A 15,236-nucleotide genomic window follows, 5' to 3' on the forward strand; every position below is an offset into this window, starting at 1 on the left:
GTAATTTGGAGGGTGGGGGGGGTGACATGTTTGTTCATTATATGTGATTGTATTTCTTCGTTATGTTATCTTTGTTAAGAAGAAAGAATGTTGGTTAAAAAAAACAATGTATATTTTAGGACAAAGTAATCGCAGAGCCTGTGTGCCGCCTGTTGGAGATGACCCTGCGCAGCACCCACCTGCCCAGCCGTATGGGGGCCCTGCATGGGGTGCTTTATGTGTTGGAGTGTGACCTGCTGGACGATACAGCCAAACAGCTCATCCCCACCGTCTCTGAATACCTTCTATCCAACCTCAGGGCTATCGCTCAGTGAGTATGGCTCTCATCCTCTAGTATCAAACACATGCAGACATTGACCTCAGCTCATCTTCTAATGAGCTGAATAGATGATGAAAGAGCCTTAGGGAGCCAATGTCCTTAATGTCAGAGTGTGAACCCCCCACCCTTGCACCATAAGAGGATCTGTAAGTCAATTAGTTGTTATACAGCTTAATAGGGTGATAAAGGTGAGTGCAGTGCAACTCTTGGCCCCTAGGTGCTGCCTTTGGCATTTCAGAGAAGCACCTACTGGCCTTTCTATTTCACCAGTTAACTGTAATTTTGTTCTGCTCGCTCTGTGTCTCCTTTATGTGCTCTGCAGCTGTGTGAACCTGCATAACCAGCAGCATGTGTTGGTGATGTGTGCAGTGGCCTTTTACATGATGGAGAACTACCCTCTGGATGTAGGGGCTGAGTTTATGGCTGGAGTTATACAGGTAAAAAGAAACCGAGGAAAGCAAACCCTGATGTGTGATGCACATTAAACACAATAGAATGAAAAGAGAAATATATATTACAGAAAAAAAATGTATTTTCCTGAAAAAAAGAGAATCTACACATACATAGATGAATTGTGTCATCCAGGTCGTGGTAATCCTTTGACCATCAGTATAAAGCAACTGGACTTCCCTTAAGACTCTTGAAACCTAAAAAAGTTTTTTTTTTTTTTTTTTTTAACCAAAGCTCTTAACATTCATCCATGATTGGTAGTGTGAGACCACAAATTTAATAGAAGTTTGATAACCTGAATGCGTTTACATTTAGGGCAGTGTGCATTACATTTCTCCCTTTCTGTGTAATGTTTTCTAACTATTCTCGTGCTTCTGTCTCCTTCCAGTTATGTGGTGTGATGGTGTCGGCCAGTGAGGACTCCACTCCCTCTGTCATCTATCACTGCGTGCTCCGTGGTCTGGAGCGCCTCCTGCTGTCTGAGCAGCTGTCACGTGTAGACGGGGAAGCGCTGGTCAAACTCAGCGTGGACCGAGTCAACATGCCGTCACCGCATAGAGCCATGGCTGCCCTGGGTCTCATGCTTACCTGCATGTACACCGGTAAGCAAGGTTTTAACATGACTGCCTTCTTAGAATCCACCAAACGTGTGTTGCATGCTGGCTTATTCACCAGCATGTACAACATTAAGACTGGTGCTACCACTATTGCTGCTGTGACTGACCTTAACAAAGAGCTGCACACCTGCTATAGCATCAAGCTAGCTGGCTAACTCACCTGCTTGGACACTAATGCAAGTAGTCGTAATAGTTACACTGTCAGACCTGACTAATACATAAATGCTTTCCACAGTAAGGTTGTGTCCTATTTCCTCCCTGCGCTCTCATCCTAAACCCCATCCTTTGTAACAGCATGTAAGAGTCCCATTCTTCACTGGAGTTACTGAACTTCTGAGTGTTACTCTAAAACAAAGTGGAGTGTTTTGAAAAGGGAGAACTGAGGCAATCTGTACAATAGAGTAGGAATGTATTGCTGCCCTTAAGCCTACTGAAATACTACTTCACTAACTTATGCATGATTGCACATGCCACAATAGCATGCAACGGAGTGTACAGTTAACCACTGTGCTGTCTCTCTTATGTGGTTTCCACTGCGTTCACATTTCTGTAGTACAAGGGGACCTGAAAATACTTCAAGAAACACAATTATTACAATTGTACCAGTGATTTTTCATTGTTTGCTGTACCTTTTTTCCTATCAGATTGACACATCTGCCCTGTTCACCCCCACTATCAGAACTACCCTTCATACCTACATGTACTCACATTCCTGAAGTGTCTCTACAGCATAACAGACCCTTTTAAAAACTCAGACCTGTTTCATTTAACATTAAATACTCCTGCTTGCTTCCTGCATGCGATCTATATTATATACATACCTCTGGTATACCCTACCTCTAACCCTAACGCTGGCCCCTACTAACTTTAGCAACTCTTAGCATGTTATTATCCATATGCTAACAGCCTACAAACATTTCTTTGTTGCTAAGAGCTAGCCAGCAAACTCTTTCAATATACCCTGGCTCTTGTAGCTGAACCACATTCAGGTCACAGCAGAGGCTAATCTAGAAATGTAATGTACCTGGGAAACATGGCCTTGAAAATCTGCAATACTTTCAGCACCAGTCCTTTATAGAAAACCTTAAGAATTTCATTTAACTTAAGGTGGCTCCCAGAAATTCACCAATTTTCTGTTTGAGGTCATCAAAATTCTGATCTGAATCTTGTGATGTGAGTGTCCCGAGTCCCAGTCTAACCTTTACCCCACTGGTTCAACCGGTGCCACCCCCCTTCTCGTCTTCTCAGCGGTGCTTGCGTCGGGTTCAGACGTGACAGGGGTTAGAGGTCAGGTTGACTCTGGCTCTGCTGTTGCGGAGGCGGTGGGCGTCACGGCGGGTCATGTTGGTTTCTCCTCAGGCAAGGAGAAAGCCAGCCCTGCCAGCCGCCCTGCCCACTCTGACCCTCAGGCCCCAGACAGCGAGTCAATCATTGTTGCCATGGAGAGGGTCTCTGTGCTCTTCGACAGGTATATACTCCTACGCGCACCCTTCATTATACAAAAACTTCACACAGTATTTGTAGTCAAACCATACACTTGAAACTTTTATATTCCAGCTTTTCTTTTTCACATCTAAGCCTTTGACCTCTGGAGGTTTGTGGAGTTCAGAATTAATTGTATTGTGGCAGCAGATGGAGTTTTTGACAAACACTAACTTGTGTTTCCCCTCCTCATTGCTCTCCTGGGGTTTCCTGTTTGCAGGATTAGGAAGGGTTTACCCAGCGAGGCCCGGGTGGTGTCCAGGATTCTGCCCCAGTTCCTGGATGACTTCTTCCCGCCACAGGACGTCATGAACAAGGTCATCGGAGAGTTCCTGTCCAATCAGCAACCTTATCCTCAATTCATGGCCACCGTCGTGTATAAGGTCAGACATGAGTGTGTGCATATAAAGGAATCAGCCATTTGTGCCAAGTGATAGGATTAACCCTCTGAATCTTAAAACCCACTGGCAGTTTTGAAAGGCATGTTTTGTTTTTTTTTTTAAATCTGCAAAACGACTGTCAACCATAAATCGGAGACTTAAATGATTTTCAACTTTCTGACAGTCCTTTAACTTGATAAGGTAACTTTTGGTTTTTCAGAAAAATTTACCAAGTATAAGCTTTTTTTTTCTTTTTTTTTTTGTCTGCATTTGTTCTCATTGTTTAACTCCACAAAAGAGGTGTCAACATTGTATGAGATTGATGCATATTTTAGTCTTGCAGCCAAATATTTTAATATTTAGTGCATGTGTGTGACCATCACCGGCCCTCCCTGAAAGCTTTTTTTTTCTAAGTCCTTTTATTCTACATGTTTTTTTTTTTTTTTAATTTCTCAATAATAAAACATTTGCAATAACCTGATTCTGTACAAAACAAAAAAAATTCAGCACTCCTTGGCACAATCAAGAAGTAACTCAGCTGCAACCAAGAATCATGTGAATCAGCTATTCAGCTGAACTGCAGGTTGTGTTTGAACAGAACAGATAGGAGACAAGTATGGAGTTCCTCTACGTCAATCCATGGTTGTGCTGTTTCCATTAGAGGTGCAGGACTTTGACACAGTAAAAAATAAGCCCACTGTGATCAAAAATGAGACGGAAGCAAAATACACCCAGAAACCGCTTGGGATTAAGAGGGCTAATCACTTGTTACAATGTTCTGTACATCAAGCTGTTGTTTTGTTGAATCAAACTGCACAGAATTTTAATTAAATCCCATCTCAATTAACTTTTCACTTGGTATCACTTTTTTGACAATTTGCTTTTTCCGATATGAACAATATCAAGTAGGAGCAAAGCTGATGGGTTTTCATTAATGTCATTGGTATGTAAAATAATGAATAAATGAGATCAGCACAATTAATAGAATTGCTCTAGAGCAAATAATTCCCAAATGTTTATATTGAAAGGGAAGTCATCCTTTTACATATAAATGTTGACTTTTTTTGTGCTTTGTTTTGCAAAACAAGTCTAAATCTGGCAAACTCATTTCTGGAAAATACCTTCTAAGAATCAACTCCCATGTGGTATATTTCTTGCCTCTAATTGATTTAGAAATCACTTTCGGGTGGTAAATTGATATTAAATGAAAAGCAGCTTTTTTTTTTCCAATTTGGAAACTGAAATCCAATCTGACAGCCGAGTGAGTGCCTGAGGGAAGTGAAGCACTTGAGAGTCATGTAGCATACTGTTATCAGAAAATGCACACATCCTCACCAAACCACAATCAGCAACTGAGTTTTTTGTAATAAAAAAATACCAAATGGTTGTCAAATTTTCCTATTATCTTTCAGCACTGCAACTAAAGCAGTTTTTTTAAAAAAGAAATTTGATGATTCTTATCAAGTAATGGATCTTGTATTTGTCTCATTTTGTTTAATTTTCCTTTCTTTGACTCGTGCCTTTCTGTCTGCTGTGCATTTATGTCCAGGTTTTCCAGACGCTCCATGCTACAGGCCAGTCTTCCATGGTGCGAGACTGGGTGCTGCTGTCTTTGTCCAACTTCACTCAGAGGACACCAGTGGCCATGGCCATGTGGAGCCTCTCCTGCTTCTTTGTCTCTGCTTCCACCTCCCAGTGGATCTCAGCCCTGTATCCTTAAATAGGAAGATGGTGGTTAGGATTTTGTATTTAGTATCATAAAGTTGTAAATGTAGTTGTCTGTTGTCCTTAACTCCTTCGCTTTCAACCAGACTGCCACATGTGATCAGCCGAATGGGATCCAGCGAGGTGGTGGACGTCAACCTGTTCTGCCTGGTGGCCATGGATTTCTACCGGCACCAAATTGACGAGGAGCTGGACCGCAGGGCTTTCCAGTCCGTCTTTGAGACCGTGGCCTCGCCAGACAGCCCTTATTACCAGCTGCTGGGCTGTCTGCAGTCAATCCACCAGGATACATCGCTTTGAGGCCAGTGGACTGAGATGCAGAGAGAGGTCAGGAGGAAGGAAGCATGGGGAGAAAAGTGGATTAGAGAGAGATGTGGTAGAGTGAGAAATTAGATCTCCATGTACACTTTCCTTACGAGTTGTGATGGCGGCAAAGAACGGAATGTTTTACTAGAAAAACCTACTGTAGCCTCATCCTTTCCCCCCGCCTTTTCACCAATATGAAAAAAGTAGAACTACTGAACTCACCAGGATGAATTCAGTGGATGAACGAAGGAGGTCATCTAGTTTTAAATGTTAAATGTAAAAGGGGTAGTCCTCAAAAAGGAAGAGTGAGCTCCTAAATCTGTATGAAGGACACTGGCTGCAAAACTGTGGTTCTGCACACAACAATCCCCCAACCCTTTCCAGACTGATCTTCAAGACATTACAGCACCTTGAACACTTCCTACCCAGCACCTTTTATCAGAAAAATATATAAAGATAACATAAATTGAACACAGAATTGGATTTGTTTATTTTCCTGTGAGGACTTGCTTGAGTATTGTGATGTCAGTAAAATAAAACAGACAAAAAAAAAATAGAAAATGGAAAGTATTTACTATATTTAAAGTTTCAATGCATCTATTTTTCAGTGAGTTTTGTTAAAGAGTGCTTAAAGTCTGATTAGGATGCTGACACAAAAGGGTCAGACATGCCTGCTTCATGTTGTCAATATTTAGTATATTTCAAGATGTTTTTATATTTAAGTTACTTGTGGTCATTCTGACACACAATAGTTAAATAGTAGAATATTGTATGTGTAAGAATGATCATAAATAACCATAGCCTCTTTTTTTCCATGAGAAGCAGTGAATTGCAGTTGTTTGTCACTGCAGAAAGTCCGACTCATATCTGCAACTATTCTGGATGTTCTATCGAGAACTAAACAGTATATACTGAGCAGTGGATAAGAAATGACACTTTTCCAAATTCATACATAGTTATAACTGTTTAAGCACCCATATAGCTTCACCTAAACAAGCAAGAAAAGTACCAAATTTGCAGTGATGTCTTCTTTTTTCAACCAGTAGCAGGGGAAGGAGGGCAAAGCATTTCCTCTTATGATTTTATGGTAATGCTTCTGTTTTGTCTTTTTTTTCCTCTCTTTGCAATCTTGTATGCTCCCCGGTGCACCTGAATGATTCCACCAGTCCATTTCTTGTACTTTTTTAATTCTCAGGATGTAAGATGTGACTATATTATTGTTTGTTGTAATAAGACTGGAAGTAATTTACAGTCCTCTTTAAATGGAGTTTCCTTCGTATCTTGTAAAAAGTAATTGTATAGTAACAGAAAAGCCATGGTGCATGATAAAAATAAGGACTGTGTATAGACGAGGGACATTAGACAGTGTGATAATGTGATGCCATTTTCTTTTGTCTTAACATGTACACGCGCACAAAAGAAAATAAAAAAATCAGTGACTCAGCAGACAGCAGAATGCAGAAAGCTTCAAGCTTATAGTGTTTTATTAAAGACTTGACCTTGAGTTGCCTGGGAGCGTGCTGGGCTTCATTACTCTGTACATACACTTGCCTTAGATCTAACACTGAATACGTATGTCCTGTACACTGAAGGCTTGAAAGCATGCTTACTGCTATTTTTCTTGCATTGTCTTTAATACTGTATTTCCATGAGTACGGTTGCCATGACTGTTTGTGTGGAAGAGAAGCAACACAATCCAAAGGGAGCTTTGTAACCTTAGCGACCAACTGCAGCTTTGACAAATCAACAGACGAGGAAGTGTAGCGAAGCGATGCCACGTCACAGCAGGAGTTTTTTTCTGTTTTTGTTGAGCTTTAAATATCGTTTTTGTCTCGCTTTTAAGATTGATAAATATTTCATCATTCATCGTCTTTGTGCAGAATATTAAACACACAGAGCACTTAAAAACTTGAAGTTCTTTTCATATTGATGTTAGGCGCTTTCTTGATATGCAATGAGTCCTGCAGTACGTAAACATCACAAAGAGTTGGATGCTAAATATGTTACCACTTTGTCCAACTTTAAAGGCAATGAATGGTTTCCTTTGATCATGTCAAAAATCATGTATTCACACAATAAATGACTGAGTCCTCTGTTATTGAAATTCCAATGTGAGGCCACGCTGAAGCAGATTAAAAGATCCTAAACAAGTCCTGTTTTCAAAGTCATTTTGAATTTGTGGGTGTGAGAAGAAGAAATTAAGGGTGACAGAGATCCTTCTTTTTCTGCACTACTAATGTTCATTCAAAAACAGGCTGAAGACAATTTCTTTTCAGGTTGTCTTTTTGTATCACCCCCAGGCAGAACATGAGCAAAGGAGCCCTGCAGGAGGTAATACGATTACCCAGAACTCTTTTGTGGTTTTTGGACAAAGGTCATGCTCAAGTGATTTAACTCGCTTCCCTTTAAGGCTTTATTTTTCTTCCACATGAAGAATAGAAATCTGAGAGCCACTGCTAAAACTGTTTCTCTGCCATGTTCTTTAGGTAATGTCATCTATCTTTGATGGGCATGTTGGCACTCGGCTTTAAAGGAATACCTCTTTACCCTTTCTAGAAAATACAATTTGCCTCCATTTTTGTTTAGATGCACAGGCTGAGCGAAATGATTCCCTATATGTTCCTCACATTGGATCCTCGATAAGCATTAGCCACATCATTTTTTTTCTTTTTTTTAATACAATTGCCTGTAAAAACTCGACTGAAAGAGACTGTATTTCCGTAAAATTTTGAAGAGATTAATCACTGCATCATGGTCTGTTAGAAATAAATTATTTAAAGATGTTACTCTGCTTTGAGACATGATTCCTTTGTGAAAGCAGTAATTTAAGCATGATGTCAAACCAGCTAAAGGTGTTTCATGTTTGCAGATAACCATATTACAGTCATGACTGCCTGGTATCTGCAGGATCTATTGTGTGTCTGTAACACAATCAAATTGTGAGGTTAAAGCCATTTCACATGTTCAGTCTCATCTTCCTTTCTGCCAGAAAGAGCAACCTGTTGTCAACCAATTAACCAGAGAAGCAACAAACTTTCAAGCTGAGCTTGTGAAAAAAAAAAACGCTTATTTAAAAGGTGCAGACCCGAACTGACCTCTAAAGTTATCACATTTCGTACAATTTCCTTTTCTCACTCAAACAGCAATTCCCTTTTATAGACTCCACACTATGAAAACATACTCTTGATTTACAGCACCCATTAAGATAGGAGGTTCATGATTAAAAAGTATTAACAGGATTACCAGGCAGCTGCCATATGGTTCATGAAGCACTAAAATCACAATGGAAAAGGTTTTAAGTAAACTCTACATAGCAAATGGCAGCTGAACTGTGCAGCTTTGCTTTTTTTTCTTTTTTTTTTTACACAAAGACATTACAGAAAACATGCTTTTGTCCCACAGTGTTTTCTATCTTGAGGATTTCGTTGCAGCTCAGGATAGCAAAATTTGAATAACTTGTAAAACCTAAAATAATATTAAATCAGCCAGTGTGCTGTGATATAACTGGAGTTTCACATAAAAAGCTGAGCAAAGATACATGCTCAGACATGCAGATTTCGTGCAGAAGTTTAATTCAGATTAGGCTGTTTTAATAAACCTCTCTCCCATGACAGACTATTATCATTTGTGTAGATTTTAAACTGGGGTGGGTCCTTTTTTTCATCACATCAAAGGGATATGTGTGATATGTATTCCGAGTGTGCACAAAGTTTGAACGTGAGCAGAAATCTTGTTGAAACACATATGAGCTATTAAAATCCATTCATGAAAGAATGAATTAAAATCAATAAATGAACGAAGTAAAATGAATACATTTATAACTGATGTGGAGAAATGCCACATGCACATTTAAGTCACTAATTTATACAGCACATTCTTGCTTTTCAGCAAGAAATACAAAGGTTGGTGTTATGAATTAACCTAGTAAGTTTACATATTGAGGTTAAGACCCTATAGGGCTAATAATGGTGCAAATTTATATACAGAATTTAAATATGTATAATAGCTTGTGTCTTATATTTGTACATATAGATTTTTTAAATTTTATTCTATAAAATAAAGCGTTATGAAATAGTTTCAAGAAGTTACTTCCCCAAACAAAAGACACAAATAATGTACAAAATCATGCATATCATAATACTATTTAATGAAAAAAAATGGTGATATTGGAGAAGTTTCAATACATTATGCATAAGTTTTACAGAATTATATTCCATTAAATTTCAATTGTCACACAGTACCTAAATTGATGCAGAAAGGCCACGAATTGTTTTATAAAAATTCACCACAATGCAGAAAATTAAGTGTCTGACACTCAGAATTTCCTGCTTCATGTTCTCCCTCAAGATTCAAACCAAATCTACATTTAAGTGACAACGTGGCCCATTTAAAGTGAGTGAAGTTAAACTCTTCACAGTTGATTTTCAGTCCCCCTCTGAGCTCCCTCCTCCGCTGCCCACTCTAAACACACCTCCCTCTGCTCCAGTCCTCCTCCTCTTAAGGCTACTTCGCCAGATGGTGCAGTCTTTTCTTTTGTTTACCCATCGCCCCTGAGTTTACCTAACTATCCTTAGCTACAAAACTATGGAAACTTCCCACGCAGCATCACCGCTGGACACCGACCAGTAAGTCGCTTCTTTACTCTCTCGTTGAAGGGAACCCGCTGCTCCAAACATCTTTGTCGCAACATGAGAAAGACCTGCATCCACCACTTTATTTAGCTATCCCCGCTTTTTACAACTCACACGTATTTTAGCCAGCTGTTGTCGTTCTTGCTGTCTTGTTTCCACTGTCCTCTGCTTAAAAGGCCACACACACGCAGCCTGCTTCCAACAAAACACAATAACTACAACTACGAACCACTACGGCGACTCGTGTGATGCGTTTTGACACCTGTGGAATAAAGCTACTGTTGGGACTTTTATTTGTGATTTCTCAGTCTAACTTTTTTTGCCAATGTATCCGCATAACTGTTCATTGCGTGATTGACAAGTCGGAAAACCAATGATAGGATATGAAAGTCTGTGTACACCGCCGTTGCTACGGGAACGCACCGACATTCCACAGAGCTGGAAGCCGAGGGGCGGGACTACAATTCCAGCACGGGCGGATGCGCTTTTCAGCAACAAGTAACGGCAAGAAAAAACTTTTTACAACTCTAATAAACTGACAAAAAAACCCACACAATACTAAGCTTAAAATGACATTGTTGTTAATGTCTCTCATTAGTGACCACTACCCGACCACTGCTAATTTTTCTAGCATGCACGGCTAAGCTAGCCAAGCTAACGGTAACGCGTCAGCTAATCTCAGCTAACGTCTTCTCAGTAAGCGTCGTAGGCTGTAGTTAAATAGTAGTTTTACACAATTAAAAGTCGTAGTTCGTGTTGATAAAAGCGACAGTTGGTTTAAAGGCCAACAGCTGTTTAAAAAATATCCCACAGCACTTGTGAAGTAGGCAGGAGCTGCCAAACTTTACCTGCCCCGAATTCATCCTGTACAGGTGTGGCTGTATCAGTCCCCTCCCCTCCACCTGTCCTATTACCGAACAGTGCTGTTTTTTGAGTTTTTATGCAGTCAGATAATTTTTGATTTACACTAACGGGACTAACAGTTTGATAGAAGCTGAAGCAGAGAACATACTGGCATGTTTAAGTGATTTATTTGCGTTTGTTCCTTTGTGCCTCAGCTAACTTGACTGTAAGCCATAGGTCGTGTTGGTAAAAAGTGACAGCGTAAAACTAAATAAATGTTATCCCACAATGCTGGTGAAGTAGGCTGGGTCTGCCAAATTCTGCCTGTACACCTGACAGAGCTGCTCTGACTCCAGCATGTATAGGCGTGACTGTATTAGACACCTTTGCTATTAAGTGCCAATAATGTGCTCTATATTTGTATGCTTTATGGAGATTTTATACCACCACACAGGCTAGAAATACACTATTTGAATCTGTATCTGTGGAATCACATAGCCAGAAAGACAGAATGTTTGATATATGAACATATGAACTTCATAAAAGCTCAAGCAGAAACAGTAAGAGCATGTTAAGGTGAGAAAATATGTCATGATTGACTTGTTTCTCTTCTTTTGTGGCTCAGTTAACTTGACTGTAAGCTGTAGGTCATGTTGGTCGAGAGCAACAACTCATTTAAAAGTCAAAAGCTGTATGAAGTTTTCACACATTTCAGTGAAGTAGGCTGAGTTTGCCACAGAGCTACTATAACTCAGGTTATATCATCCCCCTCTCATGTACCTGCCCTAAAAACTTTCAGTATTATGCTTTGTAACTTGCAATCATCTTTGCTAGAAAAGCTAAATGTTTGATCTACATGTGGACTAAAAACTTCATAAAAGCTCAAGTAGAGACAATAAGAGCTTGTGATCGGCTTGTTTCTGTGTTTTGGACCTCAGGTAAGTTGTGTAGAAGCTGTAGGTCATGTTAGTAAAGAGCAACAGCTCATTTAGAAGTCAAAACTGTTTGAAGTTTTCACAGAGTGCAGTGAAGTAGGCTGGGGCTGCCACAGAGCTGCTATAATTCAGCCTGTACAGGTGTGGTTGTATCAGCCACCTCCTCTCCACCTGCCCTATAAACTATCAATATTATACTTTGTACTTTGCAGTCACATAGCAGTCACATACAAAGACAGAAGGCTTGATCTGCATATGGACTAACAATTTTGATGGAGGCTGAAATTTAGACAGTAAGAGTGTGTTAAGGTGGGGCAGATCTCATGGCTGACTTGTTTCTGTTCTTTTATGCCTCAGGTAACTTGTGTGGAAGCTGTAGGTCACACTGGTAGAGAGCAAGAGTTATTTTCACTGTAAAAGATGTTTAAAGTTTTCGCACAGTACAAGTAGAGTTGCTCTGACTCCAGTCCGTACAGGTGTGGCTGTATCAGTCCCATCCCCTCCATCTGCCCTGTCAACTACCAATACTGTGCTTTATGGTTTTGTACAGTACAGAGATTGTATTATGTCATACAGGCCAGAAATACAAAGTGTTTGATCGGCATACTAACAATTTGATAAAAGCTCAGGTAGAGACAATAACAGCATGTTAAGGTGGGAAGAGATCTCATGACTGACTTCTTTCTGTTCTTCTGTGCCTCAGGTAACATGCCTGAAAGCTGTAGGTCAAAAATGACAGCTCATTTAAATGATGTTTAATATGATCCTTCAGTTCTGGTGAAGTAGGCTGGAGCTGCCAAATGTTACCTGCACACCTGTTAGAGCTGCTCTCACTCCAGCCTATACAGGTTGTGACTGTATCAGCCCTCTCCCCTCCACCTGCCCTACTAACTGTCAATGATTTGCTTAAAACTGTATTCAGCTAGCTGTGATCTTATGTGATCATATCACCCCAAACCTGGCTTCTCTCTAAGGTGGGCTCCTTCTGGCTATCTCAGAGTCAAAGCTTAAGTCTTAAGGAGCCATCAGGGTTCCTTAGCTTTGGACACCCTGCCTGGGGTCACAGAATTAGGAACTTCTTTTTAATTACTTTTTGAAAAACTTATCATTTTGGACCTGCTTTTATCTGATGTTGTCTATTTATTGCCAATAATGTGTTTTATTGCTTGTATTTTTTGACTTATATCTGTTAATTTTGACTTTTTGCATCTTCTATGTAGTTGTTTTACCTTAATCTTAATTTGGCCTCACTTAGTCTGAAATTACTGTCTGGCTTTCTGAGAATCCTGCTTTTGCTTTGTCTGTAATATTTTTTCAGTGCAGAATTTTTATGCCACCTCATTGGCCAGTAAGACAGATTGTATGATCTTTTGAAAACTAATTTGACAGAAGTTCAAGTAGAGATAATAAGAGCATGTTATGATGGGCATAGATATCATGACTGACTTGTCTCTGTTCTCTTGTGCCTCAGGTAACTTGCCTGGAAGAGAGAGTGACACCAGGATGGGAGGGCTAGCAAGCTTGTGACAAAGCTGAGGCCAGGTTCTCACCTATTTGCTGCATTTTGAACTACTACTCATTTTTTCATAGCAGCCTGACAGCAGAGCTGTTTTACACAAAGGTAGACATTGGATATGCCGTGTGTTCTGGCTTGAGCAGAACCAAAAGACCTATAATGACAAATTGAATTTTACTGAATCAATGGACAAGAGAAAGTTTCCTGGCACAATGTCCAGGCAAATGGATGCATCAACTAAGAGGCGCCCCTGTGGTGGAAGTGGACTGAACTTCCCTCAGCCTCATCCAACCTCCTCCTCCATCCAGCAGGGCCGTATTCGAGCCGTGGAAGTGGCAAGAGGGAGGACAGGTTATGGCTTTACTCTCTCAGGTCAAAGTCCTTGTGTCCTCAGCTGCATCCTGAAAGGGAGCCCTGCAGACTACGTGGGGTTGCGCTCAGGAGACTACATTCTGTCTGTCAATGACATCAACGTCTCCAAAGCATCACATGAAGATGTGGTCAAACTGATTGGACGCTGCTCTGGTGTCTTGAAACTAGTCATTGCAGAAGGAGAACGCCACAGGCGGCACCACCACCAACGCAGCGCTGGCAGCCGTCACCACAGCAGCAACACAATGACAGCATCTTACCTGGACTCGTGCTCTAGTGATGATGAGTTGGATGGTTTCTATGATAACAGTGTTAACAACAACAATAACAGCAGGTCAGGCTGTGGTGCCCGTGGAGGTTGGTACAAATCCAAAATGGATTCCAAGCAGCTGGGCATCAACAGAGCAGAGAAGGTGGTGGCAGAGCTGCAGTCTGGAGGCATTTTTAACATGATCTTTGAGAACTCCAGCCACTCCTCCAGCAGCTCAGACAAGGACAGGCCCGGGGTGAGCTCATCGTCAAAGCCACGTCCACTGTCCGATCCAGAGTTTCCTCCATATCGGAACTCGTCTCGTTCCCAGAGCAACCCCAACCTTCTCTCCGAGGAGGAGATGGCCCAAGTTCTAAATGATGATTCAGTTTTCCTGGAGTCAGACTTTCGCCATCTCCACCTTCTCCACCATGAAGAGCAAGACGTAGATGTTGGAGATGGGGGTGATTTGGTCCTAGGGCCCAGTGAGGGTATTCTCAATGTGGGAATGATTGTTGGCTATTTGGGCTCCATAGAGCTGGCGTCCACAGGGACCAACCTCGAGAATGACAGTCTGCAAGCCATCAGAGGAAGCATGAGGCGCCTCAGGGCTGAGCAAAAGATCCATTCATTGGTCCTTATGAAGGTGAGATTGAATAGTCTGTTACCCATCTGAAGGCAATGACCTTTTAATATGCTGTTAACTATGTTTTTATTTCAGAAAAAAAGCAGTAACAGCTTTGTCCAAACTGCAATTACCTAGTAAACCTCAAACGTTATCTTGTATGGTCTGAAATAAATCAAGCTTTGATTGTACAACAAGGAATAAATTGAAAAGATTTGGCAGTATAAACAACGTATCAACATGGTAACCTGTCTGTTTTAATGTTTTTATTAACTGTCTCAGCTAACTGACTGTTATTGCCTCATTATCTTCACTGGTCTCAAGTGGTAACATGCATTATTTATATCCTATCAGGTCATGCATGACAGTGTGCGTCTGTGCAGTGACAGAGGTCAGATCCTGGCCACCTATCCGGCAGAAAAATTAGCTTTCAGTGCCTGTTGTCCTGACGACCGGCGATTCTTTGGATTGGTCACGATGCAGGCCACAGATGACCACGATGATCGTCACTTCAGCAACGGACGAGATGAAGAGGGTGGTTTGAGGACTTCCTGTCATGTGTTCATTGTGGACCCAGACCTCTGTCACCACCAGGTAAAAACAGAAAGGCAGTTATTTGATCAAAATAAGGGTTCATAAATCGGAATTAACATGAGAAATTGAATTTAGCAATATCTAAAGAAAACTAGGGAGCCTTAGGGAGATGTCTCTAAAAGATGAAAAAAACCCACAGCACAAAAAATGTTTTTCAGGCACTCTCAGAGTCACAAAAAACATAACAGATG

General features: G+C 40.8%; 2 protein-coding genes across 13 annotated transcripts in view; both read left to right on the forward strand.

Moving 5' to 3' along the window:
- htt (huntingtin) overlaps nucleotides 1-7,429 on the forward strand; it is a 34,077-nt gene extending 26,648 nt beyond the window's left edge. For 6 of the 9 annotated variants that reach the window (XM_055009751.1, XM_055009752.1, XM_023268188.3 and 3 more), the window contains 7 exons: nucleotides 120-310; nucleotides 642-756; nucleotides 1,158-1,371; nucleotides 2,635-2,854; nucleotides 3,089-3,251; nucleotides 4,798-4,958; nucleotides 5,060-7,429. In XM_055009751.1, the coding sequence (XP_054865726.1) occupies nucleotides 120-310; nucleotides 642-756; nucleotides 1,158-1,371; nucleotides 2,635-2,854; nucleotides 3,089-3,251; nucleotides 4,798-4,958; nucleotides 5,060-5,273 (1,278 nt within the window). In that variant the 3' untranslated portion in view covers nucleotides 5,274-7,429. The remainder of the gene's footprint in view (nucleotides 1-119; nucleotides 311-641; nucleotides 757-1,157; nucleotides 1,372-2,634; nucleotides 2,855-3,088; nucleotides 3,252-4,797; nucleotides 4,959-5,059) is intronic. The other 3 variants (XM_055009754.1, XM_055009755.1, XM_023268194.3) reach the window with 1 other exon arrangement.
- Nucleotides 7,430-9,754: 2,325 nt separating this feature from the next.
- rgs12b (regulator of G protein signaling 12b) overlaps nucleotides 9,755-15,236 on the forward strand; it is a 48,043-nt gene continuing 42,561 nt past the window's right edge. For 2 of the 4 annotated variants that reach the window (XM_023268195.3, XM_023268197.3), the window contains exons 1-3: nucleotides 9,756-9,904; nucleotides 13,160-14,472; nucleotides 14,806-15,045. In XM_023268195.3, the coding sequence (XP_023123963.2) occupies nucleotides 13,390-14,472; nucleotides 14,806-15,045 (1,323 nt within the window). In that variant the 5' untranslated portion in view covers nucleotides 9,756-9,904; nucleotides 13,160-13,389. Of the gene's footprint in view, nucleotides 9,905-10,340; nucleotides 10,409-13,159; nucleotides 14,473-14,805; nucleotides 15,046-15,236 lie in introns of those variants that run through there. The other 2 variants (XM_023268198.3, XM_023268196.3) reach the window with 2 other exon arrangements.

Source organism: Amphiprion ocellaris, chromosome 4 (assembly GCF_022539595.1).
Source record: "Amphiprion ocellaris isolate individual 3 ecotype Okinawa chromosome 4, ASM2253959v1, whole genome shotgun sequence".
Taxonomy (NCBI): Eukaryota; Metazoa; Chordata; class Actinopteri; family Pomacentridae; genus Amphiprion; species Amphiprion ocellaris.